The 18897-nt window shown below is 29.6% G+C and overlaps 2 protein-coding genes across 2 annotated transcripts; both read left to right on the top strand.

Annotated features, from left to right (window-relative positions):
* The first annotated feature begins 405 nt into the window (after positions 1 to 405).
* On the top strand, positions 406 to 8895 carry LOC145758921 (telomerase-binding protein EST1A-like). The gene is made up of 28 exons (XM_082572614.1): positions 406 to 532; positions 715 to 808; positions 985 to 1070; positions 1337 to 1379; positions 1475 to 1570; positions 1679 to 1763; positions 1866 to 1949; positions 2119 to 2199; positions 2298 to 2341; positions 2425 to 2473; positions 2689 to 2840; positions 2909 to 3011; positions 3076 to 3168; positions 3245 to 3358; positions 3493 to 3599; positions 3866 to 4058; positions 4138 to 4208; positions 4279 to 4390; positions 4626 to 4739; positions 4908 to 5010; positions 5212 to 5443; positions 5931 to 6036; positions 6148 to 6347; positions 6490 to 6553; positions 6647 to 6790; positions 6852 to 6999; positions 7080 to 7279; positions 8243 to 8895. The coding sequence occupies exons 1-28, from the start codon at positions 433 to 435 to the stop codon at positions 8426 to 8428; spliced, it is 3204 nt and encodes a 1067-aa protein (XP_082428740.1). The 5' UTR covers positions 406 to 432; the 3' UTR covers positions 8429 to 8895.
* LOC145758922 (uncharacterized) lies at positions 8420 to 18809 on the top strand. Its single transcript, XM_082572615.1, has 3 exons — positions 8420 to 8439; positions 16006 to 16984; positions 17718 to 18809. Exons 2-3 carry the CDS (start codon positions 16070 to 16072, stop codon positions 18414 to 18416), a joined length of 1614 nt encoding a protein of 537 aa, XP_082428741.1. The 5' UTR covers positions 8420 to 8439; positions 16006 to 16069; the 3' UTR covers positions 18417 to 18809.
* The last annotated feature ends 88 nt before the right edge of the window (positions 18810 to 18897 follow it).

Raw genomic sequence — 18897 nt, 5'->3', positions numbered from 1 at the left:
CCAGCTTTTACATATAGTGTACAAAATTATATAGTTATGTGAAGTAGGGCCTTGTAAGCTTTAAAAGATACTGTCATGATACTGAGGATAACCAAGTATACTCAGTCTGCCGTGACGATTTTAGTTGCCTACCACCATCCCGATTTGTTTATTTTTTAAATGAACTTGATTAAATTGAGTCAAATGATTAATGTCTGTGGCAGTGAATATGTCTGTATTTATATTGTTGTGCAAAACAAAAATAGGATGTAGAATATAAACGTCAATTAATCAAGCTTATTTGCGATATTTTTATAAATTAAAACGAATTTTTTCTAGTGTTATCAGACAGCTAGAAAAATCAGTTTTTTTTTTATGTAAGATCTCAACGTACAGGTTAAAAAAGTGTATTTATGTTACAGATTTGTGTGGTATTTTAAACTTAAATTAATAATGTCTGGTGATAATATTCCTGTGGTTCGTCTGGACGAAAAAACCTTAAGAAGAATAAAAGAAAAACGTAAGAAAATGCAACCAACTCAAAGCAAAACTCGTAAGTAAAATGTTACCTCAACTATAACAAATGTAACACCATAAGGGATAATTGATCTGCAATTATTAGAACTATCCAACTCCATAGTTTTATTTTTACTTAAAAAGCTTGTAATGCTATATTGAAAAGGGTTTAAAAATTCGTTTTTTTGAGAAGGGTATATTGGTTTTCTTTTATTACAGGAGAGAGATCTAATCGAGATACCAAATCTCCGAAAATAGAATTTTATCAAGTTGGGCAATCTCGTTTATCAAACCGAACCCCACCAGTTAAAAAGTAAAATATTTAAATTTAGTGATTATTTTGTTAAAGTTTAAATTGAAACTAACAATTAATCTTTTTATTAATACTTAATCTGCAGCTAATTAATTTAGTATAATCCTATTTCCTGGATTAGGTTTATTGTGTGTTTAATTTATTATCTTGACTAATTTTGTTTATTCAACTTTTAGGGACCAAGAGGTCACAGGTTCAAAAACCAGTGAGCCCCTTAAAAATGGGCAAACTAGATCACCAAATACTCAACAAAGACCACAAAGTAAATTCAATTTTTTTAATATTGATAAAAAAATAATTTTATCTGACAACAGTTCTCGTTAAATGTGTTTATAAATAAAGTTATAACTAGTATATAAAATGAAATGTGAATGTTATGTATATACTTTGTATATAGGCTATATTAAATTGTATATTTATTTACAACGTATATAAATAGTTTGTATGGAATGTAATGTTTGCCTGAGGCAGTTTACATTAAGTATTTGAAAGCTTTTAACTGTGATAAAATATTTGTTATTTTTGTAGAGTCCCAGGATTTCTATGAAGGCCTAAACCAAAGAAATGGAAGGTAATTTTAAATCAAAAAAATCAAAATACATTGCATTCTAATAATATGGTTAATTTCTTACTATACCAATGTTATAATTTATATCATTGTTTTAGAAAAACTGGGCCTAAAAAAGTAACTAAAGATGTAAATAATTCTTACAAAAAAACAGCCCCTAAACAAAAAGTTAATTCAAGAGAATATACAAACAGGTTATTACTTTAACAAATTAAAATTTTCTTCTACTTTTTTTGAGTAATATTATGCATTGAGTATTCCTTATATTTTATTCTATTAAAACATTTGTGTATTTGTGTTAGAATTGATGATAAAGATTTAGAGATGGATAATGAATTAGAATGGGATAGTTTTGGATCAATTGGGCAGTGGAAAAAACAAGAAGATGTAAACAACTTTGCCTAAATTGTTAAAAACAAAGCTTTTATGTTTGTTGTACTGTTAATTATATCCAAGCTTTTTATTAATAAACTAATGTTGTTTTGGTAGGATGAAAGTACAAGTGATTTATGGCAATCTGAGATAGATGAAAATGAATTAAATTTCTCACTTAATCCAGCAGTTGAACCAGAGGTAATTTATTATAATCTATCATTACAATAAAAACTAATAATCAAAGTTAAAACAATATACAAGGTATTCAATAATTTATATTTATTGTTACATAGTCTTTAAAGGTATATTTTTATTGTAAATTGCTAGAAAATGCATTTTTTGATTCATGTTGTCTATTTGATTTTAGAAAGAAGAAAGAAGATTATATGATCCTGAAAATCCAATGAAACCAATCATCGTCAAAACACCAAGAGTGCCAGAATTTCAGGTAACAATGACTTTATATTCCATTAATTATTTTTAAGTTTCCACAATATTTTTTTTTGAAGTTTAATTTTAAATTTTTATTTTATTATTTTTCCACAGGAAGAACCTCAGTATTTCAGTCCAATGTATCACAATGCTACAAGGTAAAACAAAATATTTTAATTGATGTTAGTATGGTAAGGTATATGAAAGAATATAGAATAGTTATTAAATGGCATATTTTTAGATATTCAACTCTACCAGCCAGACATGAACCGTGGAACCAATCAAACGAGGTAGGTTATTTTTTAAATTTATTTTGTTATATTATAACTTGTGTGATTGGCATTAAATTATGTTTTTGAAAATATTAAAAAGGGGTTGTTAATATTTTAAAACAGGTTTAAATTTTAAAATCTTTATGCATGGTTTTATAGTATGACCTGACACTATATATTGAAGTACATTATGTTAAGTGTTAATAGTTGAATTGTATGATAATATAATTTAGAGTCATGATATGGGATCAGAGTACTTGGAAATTCTCTCTAGGGAGTCCTATTTATTACAACAAGCTCAAACTATTGAAGCCAACATTGCTTTGTTACTTTCATGTGCTGACTTTAAACTACAAAATTTTAAAGCAAATCTACAGAAAAATCGGTAAGTAAAAATTTATAAAATGGTAAAAAAAATATTTTTTGGGATTAAACCTTAAATTTGGTTAACAGAGAGCAATTGATTGATGCATACAAACCTTTGATTATAAATGACCTTGAAACTTCAGCTAAAAACAACATCGAACAACTCTTATGGAAGAATGTATATCATCAGGTAGAAAAAAATCAAACCAAAATTTTATTCAATTTGATTTTATGTTAAGTTTTTATTTTTTTAGGTTATAGAGAAATTACGGGAACAAATATCATCATGTCAAAACAAAGCTGACAAGTCTGCTTTAAAAGACTTTTTGGTTATATTAATTAACCAGGTAATTTAAAACATGTTAATGTAAACTTTACATTTAAGTTTATATCATTAAAATTTGTTCTTTTTCTTATTTTTAGGCTACCGAATTTTATGAGAATTTGTTAACAGAATTACAGAAAACTTACAAATTTAATTTAATGGAACTAATTTCTGATGTGTCTCGAGTTTTACATAAACATGCTGGAAAAAGGGTAAACAAAAATTTAAGTTTTTCACACTATTAACAATAAATGCAAGATGAAATAAATTTGTATACATTTAAACTAAAGTCCTGTAATAAATTACTATATGCTACCTACTTACTTGACCAATACTTTTTTTAAAGGTTAAGCTTGCTATAATGAGTTGTCAAAGAACATTGCTAAGTCTGGGTGATCTAGCTAGGTATAAAGAAACTGTTTCAGATGGTTCTAACTTTGGTAAAGCTCGCCAGTAAGTTAAACCTTAAAAATAATCATTTATATTTAGTTTACTTATTACTCTCTTTATGTTAACCGTTTAACTAGTGTAGATATTTTATGTGTAAACAATACTGTTAATTTTAAATATTATTTAAATTCAGTTAACTTCTTATTTTTTCTATGTTTACTTATTGTTTTATTAAAAACATGTTGTTAATTTTAAAATGGTGAGAACACCTTTTAAGCTTGTTTAAACATACTTTTGCAATACTAACTAACTTCCATTTAAAAACATAGGAGGTATATACAAGCTCGTGCATTGGAACCTCGTAACGGTCGACCCTACAACCAACTCGCTGTTCTTGCTGTTCGAACAAGAAGAAGATTGGATGCAGTTTATTATTATGCAAGAAGTTTGGCTACTATTGGGAACCCTATCTTAACAGCACGAGAAAGTTTGATTGCCTTGTTCAACGATGCTAGAAAAAGGGTAACATGCTTTTATAGTTAACTGTCTTATCTGTTGGTGAAGTTAAATTGAAATTTATTATTTAATTTTTTGTTTATAGTTGGATTATATAATCAAAAAGGAAAAAGAAAGCATAGACAAAGAAGAAAATATGAATCACAAAGCTAAAAAGTAAGTAAGACACCATTGAAATCTACTTAAATTTTGATATTGTCTTTTAAAAACTAACTATATTTTATAGAGAAGAATATTTAAGGGAGATTTGGATTTTACCTGATGATAATAACCTTATTTCGAATCATTTAAATGAAGATAACAAAATTGATGTTTCTAATGCTACAAATTCATTTAAAGTAAGTCAATATATTAATAAAAATACACTTTTAAAAACTTTTTTTTTTTCTTTAAACAGATGATTTTAAATTTTATTTGGTAATCTTTTGTGTGTCAATATTTATATTATATTTTGACACTCTACTTATAATATTTATATAGTTAATACATATTGTATTTTGATTGTATGAAATGTATTGTTAATATTTCTATACTATACACACATATTATAAATTTTTGATCATTTTGTCGCAGGGACTTAAACATTTCCTTCTGATTTACATAAACCTTCATGGAAAGTTATTTACAAGAATTGGATTCGATTCATTTGCTAAACTTAAAGATGAAATGTTGGAAATGTTTAATCATGTTGGTTGAATTAATTTATTTATTAGTTAAATTAAAAATCTTTTTAAGTATGTATGTTTAGCTAATAGTGTCTTGATAAATTGAAGTTAAAAAATATAAAAAATTAATTTGAAAATAGTTTTATAAAGCTTTCAGTTTTTGTTTACAATTAAATTTTATTTTTTTAAGATATTATTCACATCTCCTCTGGTTATATCATCCCAAACTTTATTCCATATTTTTGCCATCAACTTTTTCTCAGTATTTGACCAACAACAACGAATGAAAATTGGTAAGTCGGAGCAAAATTTAAGATTATATTTATACTACTTTGTATATATAAGTTTAAACCAAAGATTTTTACAATAAATAATTACATAGAAATTTATCTGCACCAACAGCAGTTTTTTTGTAAGCCTATTAATTGGTCCTAAATATTTATATATATACAGCCGCTAGAAATTAAATTTATTACATTAAATAAACTTTATAGGTTCTACACAAGATTCCTGCTTACAGTGTGCAATAGAACTTTCATTTGACATGATCTCTCTTCTAGTAAACCGAATAACATCTTTGTTAAACTTATCTGAGTTAACCACATCAGGAATGTGTGATTTATCCATGTACTCTGAACTTTCAATGTTGTTGCCCATGTTAAAGTTGTCTTGTGATTGGATGTATAGTAATAAGGATACCTGGTACCCAGAGTCTAAAGCAGCAAGGTAATATTGTACAACTTTGTTTGTGTATGTCTTTGTCCTTGATGTGGTAAGGTCGATTGCATGACGTTAACATAGAGTAACATCAATTACTCCGACCCAGTCTCGAGTTGCCTTTAGCAGTTTAGGATATTATAGAGATTATAATTGCCCGGTAATTATGCTGCTGATTAAGTGCTTACTCAGCAGGAGTTTATACTGTTTATAGCGCTTTACTCGAGGACGCTACAGCATAAGAGCAGTGGGGATTGGATCCAGGACCTCATGGTGGTGTAGCAAGTGTTCTTATCACTACACCACGCTGCCAGTATTAATACTAACTTACATGTGTTTAACAAATGGTGATTAAATAGTTTGTTTTAAGTTGTTTATAAAAAATTATTTTTTTAAGTTGTTTATAAAAAATTATTTAAATTGTTTATAAAAAATTATTTTTTTATAACAAACTGGGCAAAACAATTTGTTGATAATATGGTTTTTGTTGTCATAGAAACCCCAATATTTGGTTGTCACTAGCGAAGTTATGTGATTGGCTGTTAAGTAAAAAGATTTTTCCGATTCCAATACTGTTGGACAAACAACCAGATTTTAAACAGGTATTCAAAAAAAATATCTTCAAGGATTTAAAAATCATCTAACATTAATTTACGTTAAGTACTTTTATTTGAAATAATATAATCTATTAAATATTGTTTTTTATAACTTAGGTTTATTTGCCCGAAGATTTTGAGTTTTCTGGTTATGTTCCACTCTCTGATGTTGATAGTGTCCCAAGATTTTCTCATATCAACGATTTACAAACTTCAACACAGACTGTTCATACTTATGTTCGACTTGAATTGATCCAAGATTTTCTTGAATATTTGTGCGGCATGGAGCAGCCACTACTCCTGTTTAAACAGGGAAGGTAACTGAGCTTATCATGATTAAATTTTTGTAAAAAAAAAACTATTAAAAACTGTCATAAATTAAAAATCTTATACAGTATTATATGTTATATGTAAATATGTATATCCTTTGTAAGTAAATGTTTTTTTATTATTTCTTAGATATATTGTTTTGGTTGAGTTACCAATTAAACCAACAGCTCCAAAGACACAACCTCTTAAACAGGTAAATTTTAAGTTAATTTTAAACATTTTTTAAAAGTTTTAATTTTTTGTTATCTTCCTCATCTTAAAAATTCTAATTCTAATGATCCTGAAGTTTGAGGAGGAATTTTACGAAGTTGAGAAGGAGCAGGAGGAAGATTTCATCCCAGAAGATGAAGATATTTATCAGTTAAAGGCACTCCGGGACTCCCTACAACAGACTAAAGATGAACAAGAGAAAAGAAGACAACATATTCAGGTTTTTATTAAAATTTTGTTAATTTAAAAATTTATAAAACTGAATTTTAAATTTTTTTTAGGTTTCTTTGCAGTCCAGCCCGAAGATGAGCAGTGTGAAAGTGAAACCACGCCACTTAGTGGTGGATACAAATTGTTTAATTGACCACATGGGGCTGCTAAAGATACTTTTAAATGATGGTCGTTTTGTTGTTTGTGTTCCACTTGTTGGTAAGTATTCAGTTTTCTAAATTTTTCTTTAAATTCCCCCCTTCTTTTTTTTGAATTAATTCAAATGTTTTGCTTATTAGTTGTAGTAGAACTTAAGGGGTTGTCACTGGAAGTAAAAGGGGAGGGTGAGCATGCTATTCAGGTTCAGTCTTGCGCCAAGATTGCCTCTGATTTTGTTCAACAACAATTTTCGAAATATTCAAACTTACAAGTTCTTACAAGTCAGGGATCTCAGCTTCACTCTATTTCATTTCATGACCAGCAGAGGTCTGAAAAGAAGGTAAATATTGTTTTTTTATTTTGGTTTTTCGCACATTGATAAAAGTAAATAATAAATACGATATACAATTAATATTACAACAATGCGACGGGAAAATATGACAAAATTAATTTAATGATTTAAAACATGCCAAAAGTAATGTCATTTACGTAAAGATTAAGTATGTTATGGCATGGTCACCAAACCCAAAATTTATGTTGACATAAATAACTAAAATACGTTAAATTGTATAGTACAACCAAGCTATCAGACATACTTATCAAGCATGGTCTAGTAAAAGTTTTTTATTATTATTTAGGTAAATTTCATGATTTTGCCAGATTTAAACTTAGGACATTGTAGAATAGCTACTCAAATTTCCAATCCATTTTTTTTAGTTATTTTGTCAGAGTCATTTTTTTTACTTTGATAGAATTGTGAAAGTATTAAAACAATATGAGTTAAGGGGTAGATTGACTTCAAAACATAATCTTTTATATATTTTGATTTAAAAATAAACATTCCTATTATTAATGTTATTCTCCATAGAATTAAAACAATAAAGATTACATTTTATTGATGTGGTCAACATATAAGAGTTGTTACTGAAAAATGACACTTTATATAGTTATATACTAACTCTGTATAACAATATATCATATTTTATTCCCTCATGAAATGATGTCATTGTCTGCTGTATTTATAAAACATTGTCTTGAATGTTAAGTTTTATTTCGCAAAATATGAAGTAATTTTATATTCTATTCGATTCCCTTAACAATAATATAATAATGACATCAATTTAAAAGAATGTTGTTTAAACCATAAATATGTATTACAAAATTTAAAATTTTATTTAGGGAAAACTTAAAATATATTAATGTCATATTGATTGTAATTTTAAAGATTTTATTTGGTTATTACTATTTAATTACCGAAAATATATGAAAAATAATTGTATTTTTTACATTTTATTAAACTTAGGCCACTAATGATGATCTTATTCTTCAATGTTGTGTAAAATATGAATCCAAAGTAAAGAAAAACGAGGAAGTTACTTCAACAGTTTTATTAACTGATGATCGAAATTTAAGAGTCAAATCTCTGTCGAAAAATATGCCAACCAAATCAGTACCAGACTTTTGTTACTGGTCTGGTTTATTAAAGTAAAAAATACTTAGGTAATATTTTTAATTTTTAAGACTTTTAGAATAATTTTTAAATTTTTAAGGCTAGTTATTTTAACTGCAGGTTATTATAATTTTAATTGCTGATGTATTTTTATATGATCACATTCAGCATAATTTTTGTTTGTTTTTTGCATGATATTATCACAGAAATGTAAAGGTTGTAATTTAGGTGCCTTTATTTTAAACTATGTACTTCCAGGTGTGTATTGTACTACTTGTGTAAATGTGCAGTGTGTGGTATATGATTTAAAGGCTTAATTTTAATGTCTTGTTGTTTGGTTAACTTTAATATCACTGTAAAGCAAATGATATGTGTATATGTTAAACATTATATACTACAATGTGAATGTAATGTGTTGTTGTATTTTTTTGTTTTTCGAGTGTGCCTTATATTTTATTGTTCTACTTTCTATAAAATTTCTTAAGCTATTTTGAAAACATAAACACTTTTTGTGACTTGTGGTTACTGTGTTATCATATATTCTGAATATGGAAGGGACAATTGTATAGCTTAGTAGTAGGGCAACAAACGCTGATTAGACCTAATGTAGAGGTAGTTTGTCTTTTTTGTTAAACTGTAAGTTAAGATTTCTGAAGCTCCAAATTTAAATCATCAGTAAAAACGTTAAGTTCTACTAAACGATTAGACTATTAAAACCTAATTTAATGCTATAGGAAACCGTTTATACGTTCAAAAAAATCATAAATTAAAAAACTCCTTTACTGGGTATAAGTTTATTAAATTTTTTACCAACGGAGCGATCGTAAATTAAAATTTTTATACAGATGATCTTATGCAAGGTTCGCTAGATTTTAGGCAGAGTCTTATACAAATTTTATTGTATAATTTATAAAGGATTTATATTATTACATCGATTTGGAAAAGTTAAGGTAAGAATGCTTACAAATAACTTTTAGGTTTATAGGAGATAGTTTATGGAAAATTTTGTTTACACGATGCTTAATATTAGGTTTTTAAAGATAATGTTTTGTATCCATATTGGCACATTTTTATTTATCAAAAGATTTGTTCCAATTAATCAAATGTTTTCTCGGAAAATGACGTACATACTATCCTTTAGGAAGATAATAATAAGCATTTCAATACACGACAATGGGTCACGTAAAGACCTCACAATATTTTCCAGATTTTTATTCATAAATCTACTGTACTTATATTCGAATTACAAAATTACTGACATATGTGGTAGACCATAACCTTTCAAATCAGCATATGTTAAATGTATACCAGATTTAAGCCCTTTTTTCGCTTTCAAATGCCCTTAATCTTAACCGACATAAGCGATATGGTTGTACTACTGCGCATTATTAAATCAGGTATATTATATATTTACCGCAGTATTAGAAAGATTAAATTACAAAGCAAAGATTTGACATTGTTTGTGATAACTCAAATGGAAATTTCTATTATTTTTTGGCGGTATTAAGTGAGATTATATTTCGAGTGAACGTTTTTAGTGTATCAGGTTACAAGTGATTGAAATAGAAGATGTTTTATCTGTTGGTAGACTGTGTTTATTTTTAAAAATAAGATTTAGATTACGATTGTTACTAATGCTGATTGTTGTATACAAAAATTAATAATCTAAAAAGATGATTTTTTAAGCTGTTTATTAAATTAAAGACCGGTTATAAACTACTGAAAACATTTAAAAATTAATTTTTAAAGTTTATTAAAATTTTAATTTTTTGCTGGCAAGGTGCCAGATAAGTTGTTAACAAATTAATGCCGGGGTTAATATTCAATCAATCATCAAGTTATTACGTTATTAAAGTATCTACGTCATTGGTATCTTTCCGCAGTGACGTAATAAATTGTGATAATTTAATCTATTGTGTCATCACATAAATTAGAGTTGTTATTTGTCGCAAAGTTTAATGTTAAGGATAAAAGAAATGATAACAATGTTAATGCGACAAGGTTAGATAAGCAGGTGTAATAGAAGTTCAAGTTATTTACATATTAGACAAATACGTTAGGCGCCAATGAACCGACGAAAGCAAGAGAAAGTTTGCATAGTTTCTTAATTTAAACTTGTTAGTTGATCGTTAATTTATCTTATAGACTAACAACAGCATCTCTTTGTTCGTTTATTTAAATAAAATAAGCCTTCAAAGGTTAGGTTGTTTACGGGTTTAATTGACGAGGCATCTTTATATTTTAAGCCAAGTTTTATGTATATTATTACATGTTTTAAACTGGGTTATATTAGTTTATGTTTATTTGCTTAACCACCACTTTAATGTAAATGATAAAAAGCTTTAAAAAACATATCAAAGATTGCTGATCGTTTAATACAGTTGTAAAAATATTTTCACATGGTTGTAAAATCTATTTTATATTTCCTTTAAAAATATTAGTTTGATATTTAAACCAAAGTAAATCAAATAAAATTGATCGAAATTAGACATTTTAGCGTCATAGAAATTCCTAGGAAGCTATTACATTTTATTGCAATATGTAATGTCGGCCAAATATCCGATTTTTTTCATTATTTAGTAATGTAGTATTTGCTGGAAAAAATAATTAAACTCTAGAATGATTGATTGAATTTTGTAGACGAGATTTTAAGCTTAAATAAAAAACTTTAGGCCAAATCGCAACAGGCCTGGTAAGCATAAATTAAAGAAACAGAAACCTAAGTTAAACCCCGGTTTAAATCTCAGCAATCAGTCAAGAAGGAACGACAATATTAGTATTGAAAGCAACGATATTACCAGAAATACATTCACGAAGGCTTAAGTTAGAAAACTGTTATTTCAAGGTTGGTTAAGTAAGTCTGAACAAACATACCAACATTTTTAGATATTGTAATTACTAAATTTGTTTAGAAGTTTGGCATATAAAGGCTTGGGAAGCCATTCAACCTGTAAGGGCATGTCCATGTTTAGTATAGAGTTAATTCTTTAATACAAAGCAGTTAGTATTGAATTTTTAAGGTAATATGAAGCGTATCTATAATCCTTGGTAGAATTTTGCGTATACATGGTTCAGTAGCCATGACATTAAGAGTACATTGCGTGAGGTTGCTTTAACATTTGGATAAGGTACTGAGCGTGGCAACGTTGCGGTACATAAGAGTTAGTTAAGAATTTACTTTAAACAACAGGTCGTTTTGTTGTTATGAACATAATAATACGTTATTAACTTGCTAAGTAGACATCTATGACCTTTCGATAAAAGTTATTATATTTCAAGATTACATCGTAGTTTGTATTTACATTTTGCCGACAAATAGGTTTTCTCCTCGGGCAGAATAAGCACTTCGCTGTTCAATTTATCGCCGATATTCGCTCGAACAAAAGAAATCAATGGCACTCCGGCAGTAAGATGTTTTTTTGTTATTTCTAAGGCAACCCTCATGGGAATATTGTTTTCAAAAAAGGCTCAGTTAAACGTAGGATATAGAGTAAAAAGCAGACGTTTATGCGAGTCAAAGTAACTAAAAGAAAACGTTGATTCATTTAAAAGTACCAAGCGTCTGTTACATTGGCAAAAATCTTGTAAACTCCGTTGTTCTGTGTATAGTTTATTTCTATATGAAAAACGTAATGCAACAGCTTTAATGTAGCCATGGTGACAAGCGTATAAAAAATTAATAAGCAAAGACAAATAGATTGCTCCCGAGATAGAGAGTGCAATCTTACGCACAAGCTTATTAAAGTTTAAAGCGCCACGGTCATATCACATTACAAGATATATTTTGAAAACTTATTTTCAGGAAATTAGATCAACTCCGTAGCCTAAAAAGGTAGAATGTCAACAGTTGATTTAACGGAGACTGAACCGTGTGGAATATATAAACTTTGAGTAATTGTCGTTAGCCCAAACTTGGACATGTCTAGGCATTAGAAGCTGTTTACGACAGAGTGTGATGATTGGCTGTTTATTTAGCAAGGGAAGCGGGCTCTTCAGACGGGTCAATTAATACTTTGAAAATCAAATTAAATACTTGACGAGACTTAGTTAATGGTGGTCTCTTATAAACGATATAAATTCGAAATCAACGCATAAAAAAAATGTGTGTACATTAGATTATATTTCATTTAAGCCTTTCTACAGTTAAGAGTTAGCAGTGTTTGATCATTGATTTTTGCCTTATACAAAATGTATGTTAAATGTGCTGTGTGTAAAAATCGATAAGCATTTAGCTGCAATTTAAAACACAAACGAGTGTAAACCTCCAAGGACTTAGTTGTGTGTATATTTTGCAATTCGTTAATGATTAGGAAAGGTACTTGATTAGTCATTAAAATGCAATTTAAAAGTTTATTTATAGAAGCTTACGCTAGATTTTAAAGTTTCGTTTTCTATATTAATTATTTAAAGACTATTTGATGTTTTTTTAATTATATTTTAAACGATGATTAATTGGAACTTTTTTTTGAGCCATGATTTACTCATTTCGAGTTTTAAGAAACCTCAAAATACTTGATATTCAAATATAAGAGCACGAATCGGTACTTCAGTTTGTCTATTTTCAACTTCATCAAGTTTCTTTATTATCTGAGACAAAGGTTTATTAAAAAATTGAACATCAGACCCCTTTTTAGTAAAATATTTTGGTGTTTTTATATAGAATAAATTGTACTGCAGATAAAGATTATTGTGTAACAATTATATTTGTTGATATATTTATTAGAAAACAGTTAAACAGTTAGATACTTTGAAGTACTTTACAGATTTTTAACTTTAGTCTGAAGTGTTTTTGAGGAGCTACTAGATCTTATAAAGTTGAAGTTCGTCTTTGTTGGTCTTCAGAAGGGATTATCATTCAAAACATGTTGTATTAAGGGGTACCTAAAATACTTTGTGATTATAAGATGGTGCGCAAATATTTTAATCAGTTTCTTAAACTTAAATTTTAACTTTATCGAGTCAACAGACAACTTGACAACTTTTCGACAAGTCAAACAAGTATACATCAATCTAAACTACTTATATGTCATATAACAGTAAAATTTTGACACTTATTCTATGATTGACATTCTATATGGTATATTAAAGAGAGTATTAATTATAGTTGTCTTAAAATGTTATAGTGAGATCGTAAAATTAAGTTGCTCGTTTGTATTTCTTGAGTTTGTAAGTTATTGCTGAAATATTTATAATAATAATATCGGTTTATGGACCATGTGATATACTATAAAACCATGTGTAAAAATGTAGTGACTATAGCGTTATATATACCATGAAATTAGTTTTGCCATTTTCCCAATTGTATTGTTTCGAAATGTGAGAAGTCAGATTTTACGAGGTCGTTCGTGTGACGTTTCATGCAAATGACGCACTTTGATAATCGAATTTTAATTTCACAGTGGACAGTAGGTTCTGATTGGTCATCACGCAAAATCAGCGAAGCGCAAAGGTGTTAAAAGCTATTATTGTCCGACGTTCGTCACAAAAAGGAATTACGTTTCGCTTAATCCCAATTAGCTTCGTCCGCTCGCAAAAAAAGGCAAAGGCCTTTGACCGCGTGACGTCATTTGTATTGTGTTGCGGGCCTCGTATGTTGTCACCCCGCAGGTTTAGGTCAATCTTCATTTAAATCTTTAAACACGAGGTTAACGATAGAAGAGACAACAGCGAAATGTCCAGGTTAAATCAGGTAGATGTTGTATTTAACGTGGGTCGATGTTATATTTAACGTGGGTAGATGTTGTATTTGAGGTGGGTAGATGTTGTATTTGAGGTGGGTCGATTTTGTATTTGACGTGGGTCGATTTTGTATTTGAGGTGGGTAGTTTTCTATCGGAATGTAATCAATATAATTTGAGGAATTGTTTAGTCTACAGCGGTGTGTGGTTTATTGTACAAATGCAGTCAACAGATTTCAATCATGTCGTGGTTTATAATCCACTGTAAATATCACACAAATGTCATGGTGATGATTAATTAATTGGAATATTCTAAGTAACATTTTCGCATTTTTGTATCAAAAATCATTATCTTATTTTTGGTGAATTTAAGTCGATGAGAATTTTATTTTCTACTAAGCTTGTGTCTACCACACGTTGACATTCAAGGCCATAAAAGTCGAAACAAGTTTAACTCCTTTTTGGCAACTGTTGAGTTATTACGATTTCACGAAACGTCAAAAAAGTTAAAGTTGATTTTACGAGAACAGTTGAGTGTGGTGAAACTATCCTTAGAAAAAAAAAACAAAACAAAAAAAAATAATCTTAGTATTATTGAAAAAAGATTACATAAAGTTATAAAAAGTTAGAACTTAAAAAAAAACTAAGTTAAATGTATTTAGTGTTCATTACACCTAAAAAGGTAAATTAATCTTGTTTAAGATTTAAGTTTCATACAAATAATTAAGAAAAGTATTTTAAGAAACTCTTCTATTTTTTGTGTTGTAAAAACGTATGGAGTGGTTATGTATTATTGAAAACACCAATTTGTTTTTAAGTTAGACTATATTTAAATGTTGGCGTGTTTGTTGGCTCCATATATATGTAAAAACTAGACCACAAAATTTCAATTTAACTTTTGTAATTAGTCAATGGCCTTAACACTAATAAAGAGTTAATTTGTATAGACATCGCGGCGTTATCAATGTGTATTGTGCCCAGATTTATAATGACATGCCTTAATGTCATAAATAACATAGCCAAATGACCATGGACTGAGTAACTTAATATGAAAACAAGGATTTAAATTGCAAACAATGGTAGTTAGATAAGGATTAGTCGGGGATTAAGTCCCATAATAGAGTGACCTTCATAATTAGGTTGTTGCAATTAATTAACGATGTAAAATCATATTGCAAAATATTGAAGTTGATTTTCTCATAGTTAGTAGTCAGGAGTTTATTTTAGAGCAATAATTTTGTAAAAAATGCGAATAAAAATGTTATTTAAAGGCACGCGTCCCTAATTGGTCCGTTCTACTTCCTCCAGCATCAAATTAATTGGTATTTGGATGAATGGAATTCCTTTGCAACCCATTAGCGTTGTTTATTTGTTCATCGTGCGTCAGAATAGACAATTACATCTTGCGTGTTAACAAATGCAGCATTATAATGGTAACAATTAAACCCCAATTATAGTAACACGCAGTTGTTAAATATAGACTCGCTAAAAGCACTTAACGATAAAAAGGGGGACGTGGTAAAAATGGATGTAAGAGCTGTGAACGATGCACATTGTATATCATTGAGCTGTCAAGGGTCCTTGCTTATTCGTTTGTTATTGCAGGGCCTACCTGCTTGTAAATATTTATGATAGAGCGCGTGTTGGTTCATTGTTGTATATGAAGAGTGATAAACAACCTGAAGTCTGATGATAAATTTAAAACCAGAATTAAAAAGAATTAAAATTTAGTTAACCTTTGAAAGAATACATATATGCTTAATCAAAGTTATCTATCTATATATATACACATGTAGATATTTTGTGTTTAAATTTGTTTTGAATGCAAAATAGCTTAAAGGCAGTTTGTGTTCATCTAATTGTACAGCCACGTTGATAAGTAGAGGCATAGTTTGTTAGCTAACAAGATTGATTTAAAGCTTATTTTCTTTCTCACAGGCTAACCTGAAATATGGTTGCGTGTACTTTATAGGATTTTATTGAATGCGTTTAATGAATAAATATGATGAGAAAACTAAGATTCAAACGACAAGTTGTCGAATTTACTGGCAGTGGAGACACCGAAGGACTTAAGTCAGAGCAATATGAAACAACACCTTCAATATCTCTTGGATCGACGAATACAACTAGAAGTCAAGCAGAACTTGATGCAATCGCTTCTACCTTTGGTAGAGCTGGTGATAATGAACTTAACGAAAGTGAGATTACCACCTTTGTACCTAACGGTAATAACTCTATTGTAAACACCTCGACCACGGCTCCTGGCTTTGGCTCCCAGGGGTCCGAATTTACCACCTTGGCTCCTGGATTTGACCGTAGTTCAACGTCACAATTGACCACTGTTGGAGATAATTCAGAAGGCCAGGTAATGCTATTAGTTGGTATCACATGCGGCGTTGTCGGACTACTTATAGGGATTATAATCACAGTTGGAATATGGTTGTATTGTAAAAGAAAGAACTCGGGTTCTGTGTCAAGAAAACGACACGGCTCAAAGATGGAAAGAAACCCAAAAGAAATGACTTTTGAACCGCTGGACTTATCCCTTACTTTGCCTAGTTATGAAAAAAATCCAATTGTTAAGAACCGAAGAAGTGTATCTTCATATGCTGATCAACATCAAGGACCTACCAAACGTCATAGCGCGTTTAATGATTTAAACTTAGCCCAATCAGCAAGTTCGTATCATGGGTTCGACGCACCAATTCCACCCTCAGAATCCTACCCAACCGAATCATCTTCGTATATTTCATATGACACTGGACCTGATATATTTGAAGACACTCGGCGACTACCACGTGATCTTAATCGTTCATCTGATTCCTATTTACCACCCCTTGCCCCTTATCATCATTTCAATTCCCATACATACAGAGTGGCAAGAAGTAGCATAAACAGCAGCAGTGTTAGCTTGGAGGTAGGCATTTTAAATCGTTTAATGTAATGTTTTATGTTTTATTTTTAAAGTCGTTTTGTTTCGACACCAATTTTGGGTTTATATTTTAGTTGTTAAAATTGCACTTACAAATACAAAACTTTCTTCATAAAAAAATTTGAAAGTGTTAGCTTTCTAGCGTTAAGAACTAGCTGTATATTATGCCAAGATTTGCCAGAAAGTGTTATTTTTTACACTTTCCAAGCGAAAATCTCATTAATATTTCAGCAGCAACTGCCACGTTGAAAAACCCTTGTTGTTTAAAATTAAGTCAACTACTTCAATTTTTAATCGTTATAAAACGCAGTTAAATGTAAACACATGGATTAAGATTATCTCTGTTTTAACAATATTATAAACGAAACTTAACTTGTCAAACGTGTATATTTATGTTAAGCTTAACACCCTTGTTCATTATTATATACGACCTTCCCTCTGGTCTATAATTGCACTTTTTATGTAGTTTTAAATGTCAAACAACGTTATGAATGCTTCAATTATAAAATAAGTAATTTTAAGGTTTGTGGTGTTTACTGTTTGCCGCATATATGTCTTCTTGATTTGAATTACGTTTTTGTTACATAAATAAAAGTATAGGTTAGTTACATACACAAGGTTGTGCCAGTTTGAATGTTACAATTCACAGGTCACACAAATGCTATTGTCTAACAATAAATTTTCTTTTTAATTTTATAATTTTTATTCTTCAATTTAGAATCGAAAACGACCGTCCTCGACTCGGGATAGTTTTAGCAGCGGACATGGGACCGGAACCGATTCAGACACTTTATCTTACGACCCTCGTCGCCAACAAGTGACAAGATATCACGAAGACATTCCGTCTGATTTGGAGTTTTCTTATAACGAAAAAACCCCGCATCGTAGGCATAACTCCCACCGAAGTAGCAGGAACAATAGCAAGCTTGGAATTGTACGAGAAAGTACCCTAAGAAGGTCGAAACGATCGGATAGTTCGAGTAAAATGTTACAAAATCAAACGCCAGACGATTCAAGTACATGTGCGTCTACTGGATCGATTAGCATCCCAGATTGGAACAGAGAAGAAGAAACACAACGCCAAAATGAACTCCCGCCTTCATCTAATGTTAATAACACTAATTCTGTTGTTCTTAGTCAAAATAAAAGACCTAGCATCCGAAAGCAAACTGCAAGGACTGACGGAGATTCAGATTGGGAAAACAGCGATGATGGTGGTGATAATCACCCCCCTGTTGCCAGCAAAGACGAGGAAGATGTTTTATCAACTTATTTTAATATGCATTTTCCACCGACACCGTTACGAAGTCAGAGTGTTACTAAACAACATTCCTTGCCTTTGAATACAGTCGGTTCTTTTGAGACTCCATCCCACCAACTTGCTCGACAAAGTTCTGACGTGACTATCGAATTGTAATTTCAAAATGCCAAAGCTTATGAGATAAATCTTTACAAAAGTGTTAAAAAGTTAAACATTTCTAATGTACGTTTTAGGCAATTATGCTTAATATAATTTAACAGACTTAATTAAATTGGGCCTAACAAACTTCAAATGTAATGTTCCGTTTCGTCAAGTACAAAAGCTTGAGACTGCCGTCCAAAAGCATTTTTGCTTAATCAATCAACTGTTTTATCATATAGTTTTGTTATTTTCATGCAGTATGATAAGTTTATTTTGATGGAAGTTAAAATTGAGATGTTTTTGTTGGATTATATGATTGCCTTCATGACTTTAATTAAATTAGAATATACTTTTCTACTGTGTCATTATTATTACGAAATGCGAAATAAATCAATTGTTTTAAACTTTTTTACTGGGTTCTTTTATTTAAGCTTCTTGGATATATCTGTTTGGTGAAGTGGTCGAAACATTTGGCATAAACATTTACTACTTAATA

The sequence above is a fragment of the Corella eumyota genome, chromosome 7 (assembly GCF_963082875.1).
Source record: "Corella eumyota chromosome 7, kaCorEumy4.1, whole genome shotgun sequence".
NCBI lineage: Eukaryota > Metazoa > Chordata > Ascidiacea > Phlebobranchia > Corellidae > Corella > Corella eumyota.
This window is presented reverse-complemented; position numbering and strand designations above follow the sequence as displayed.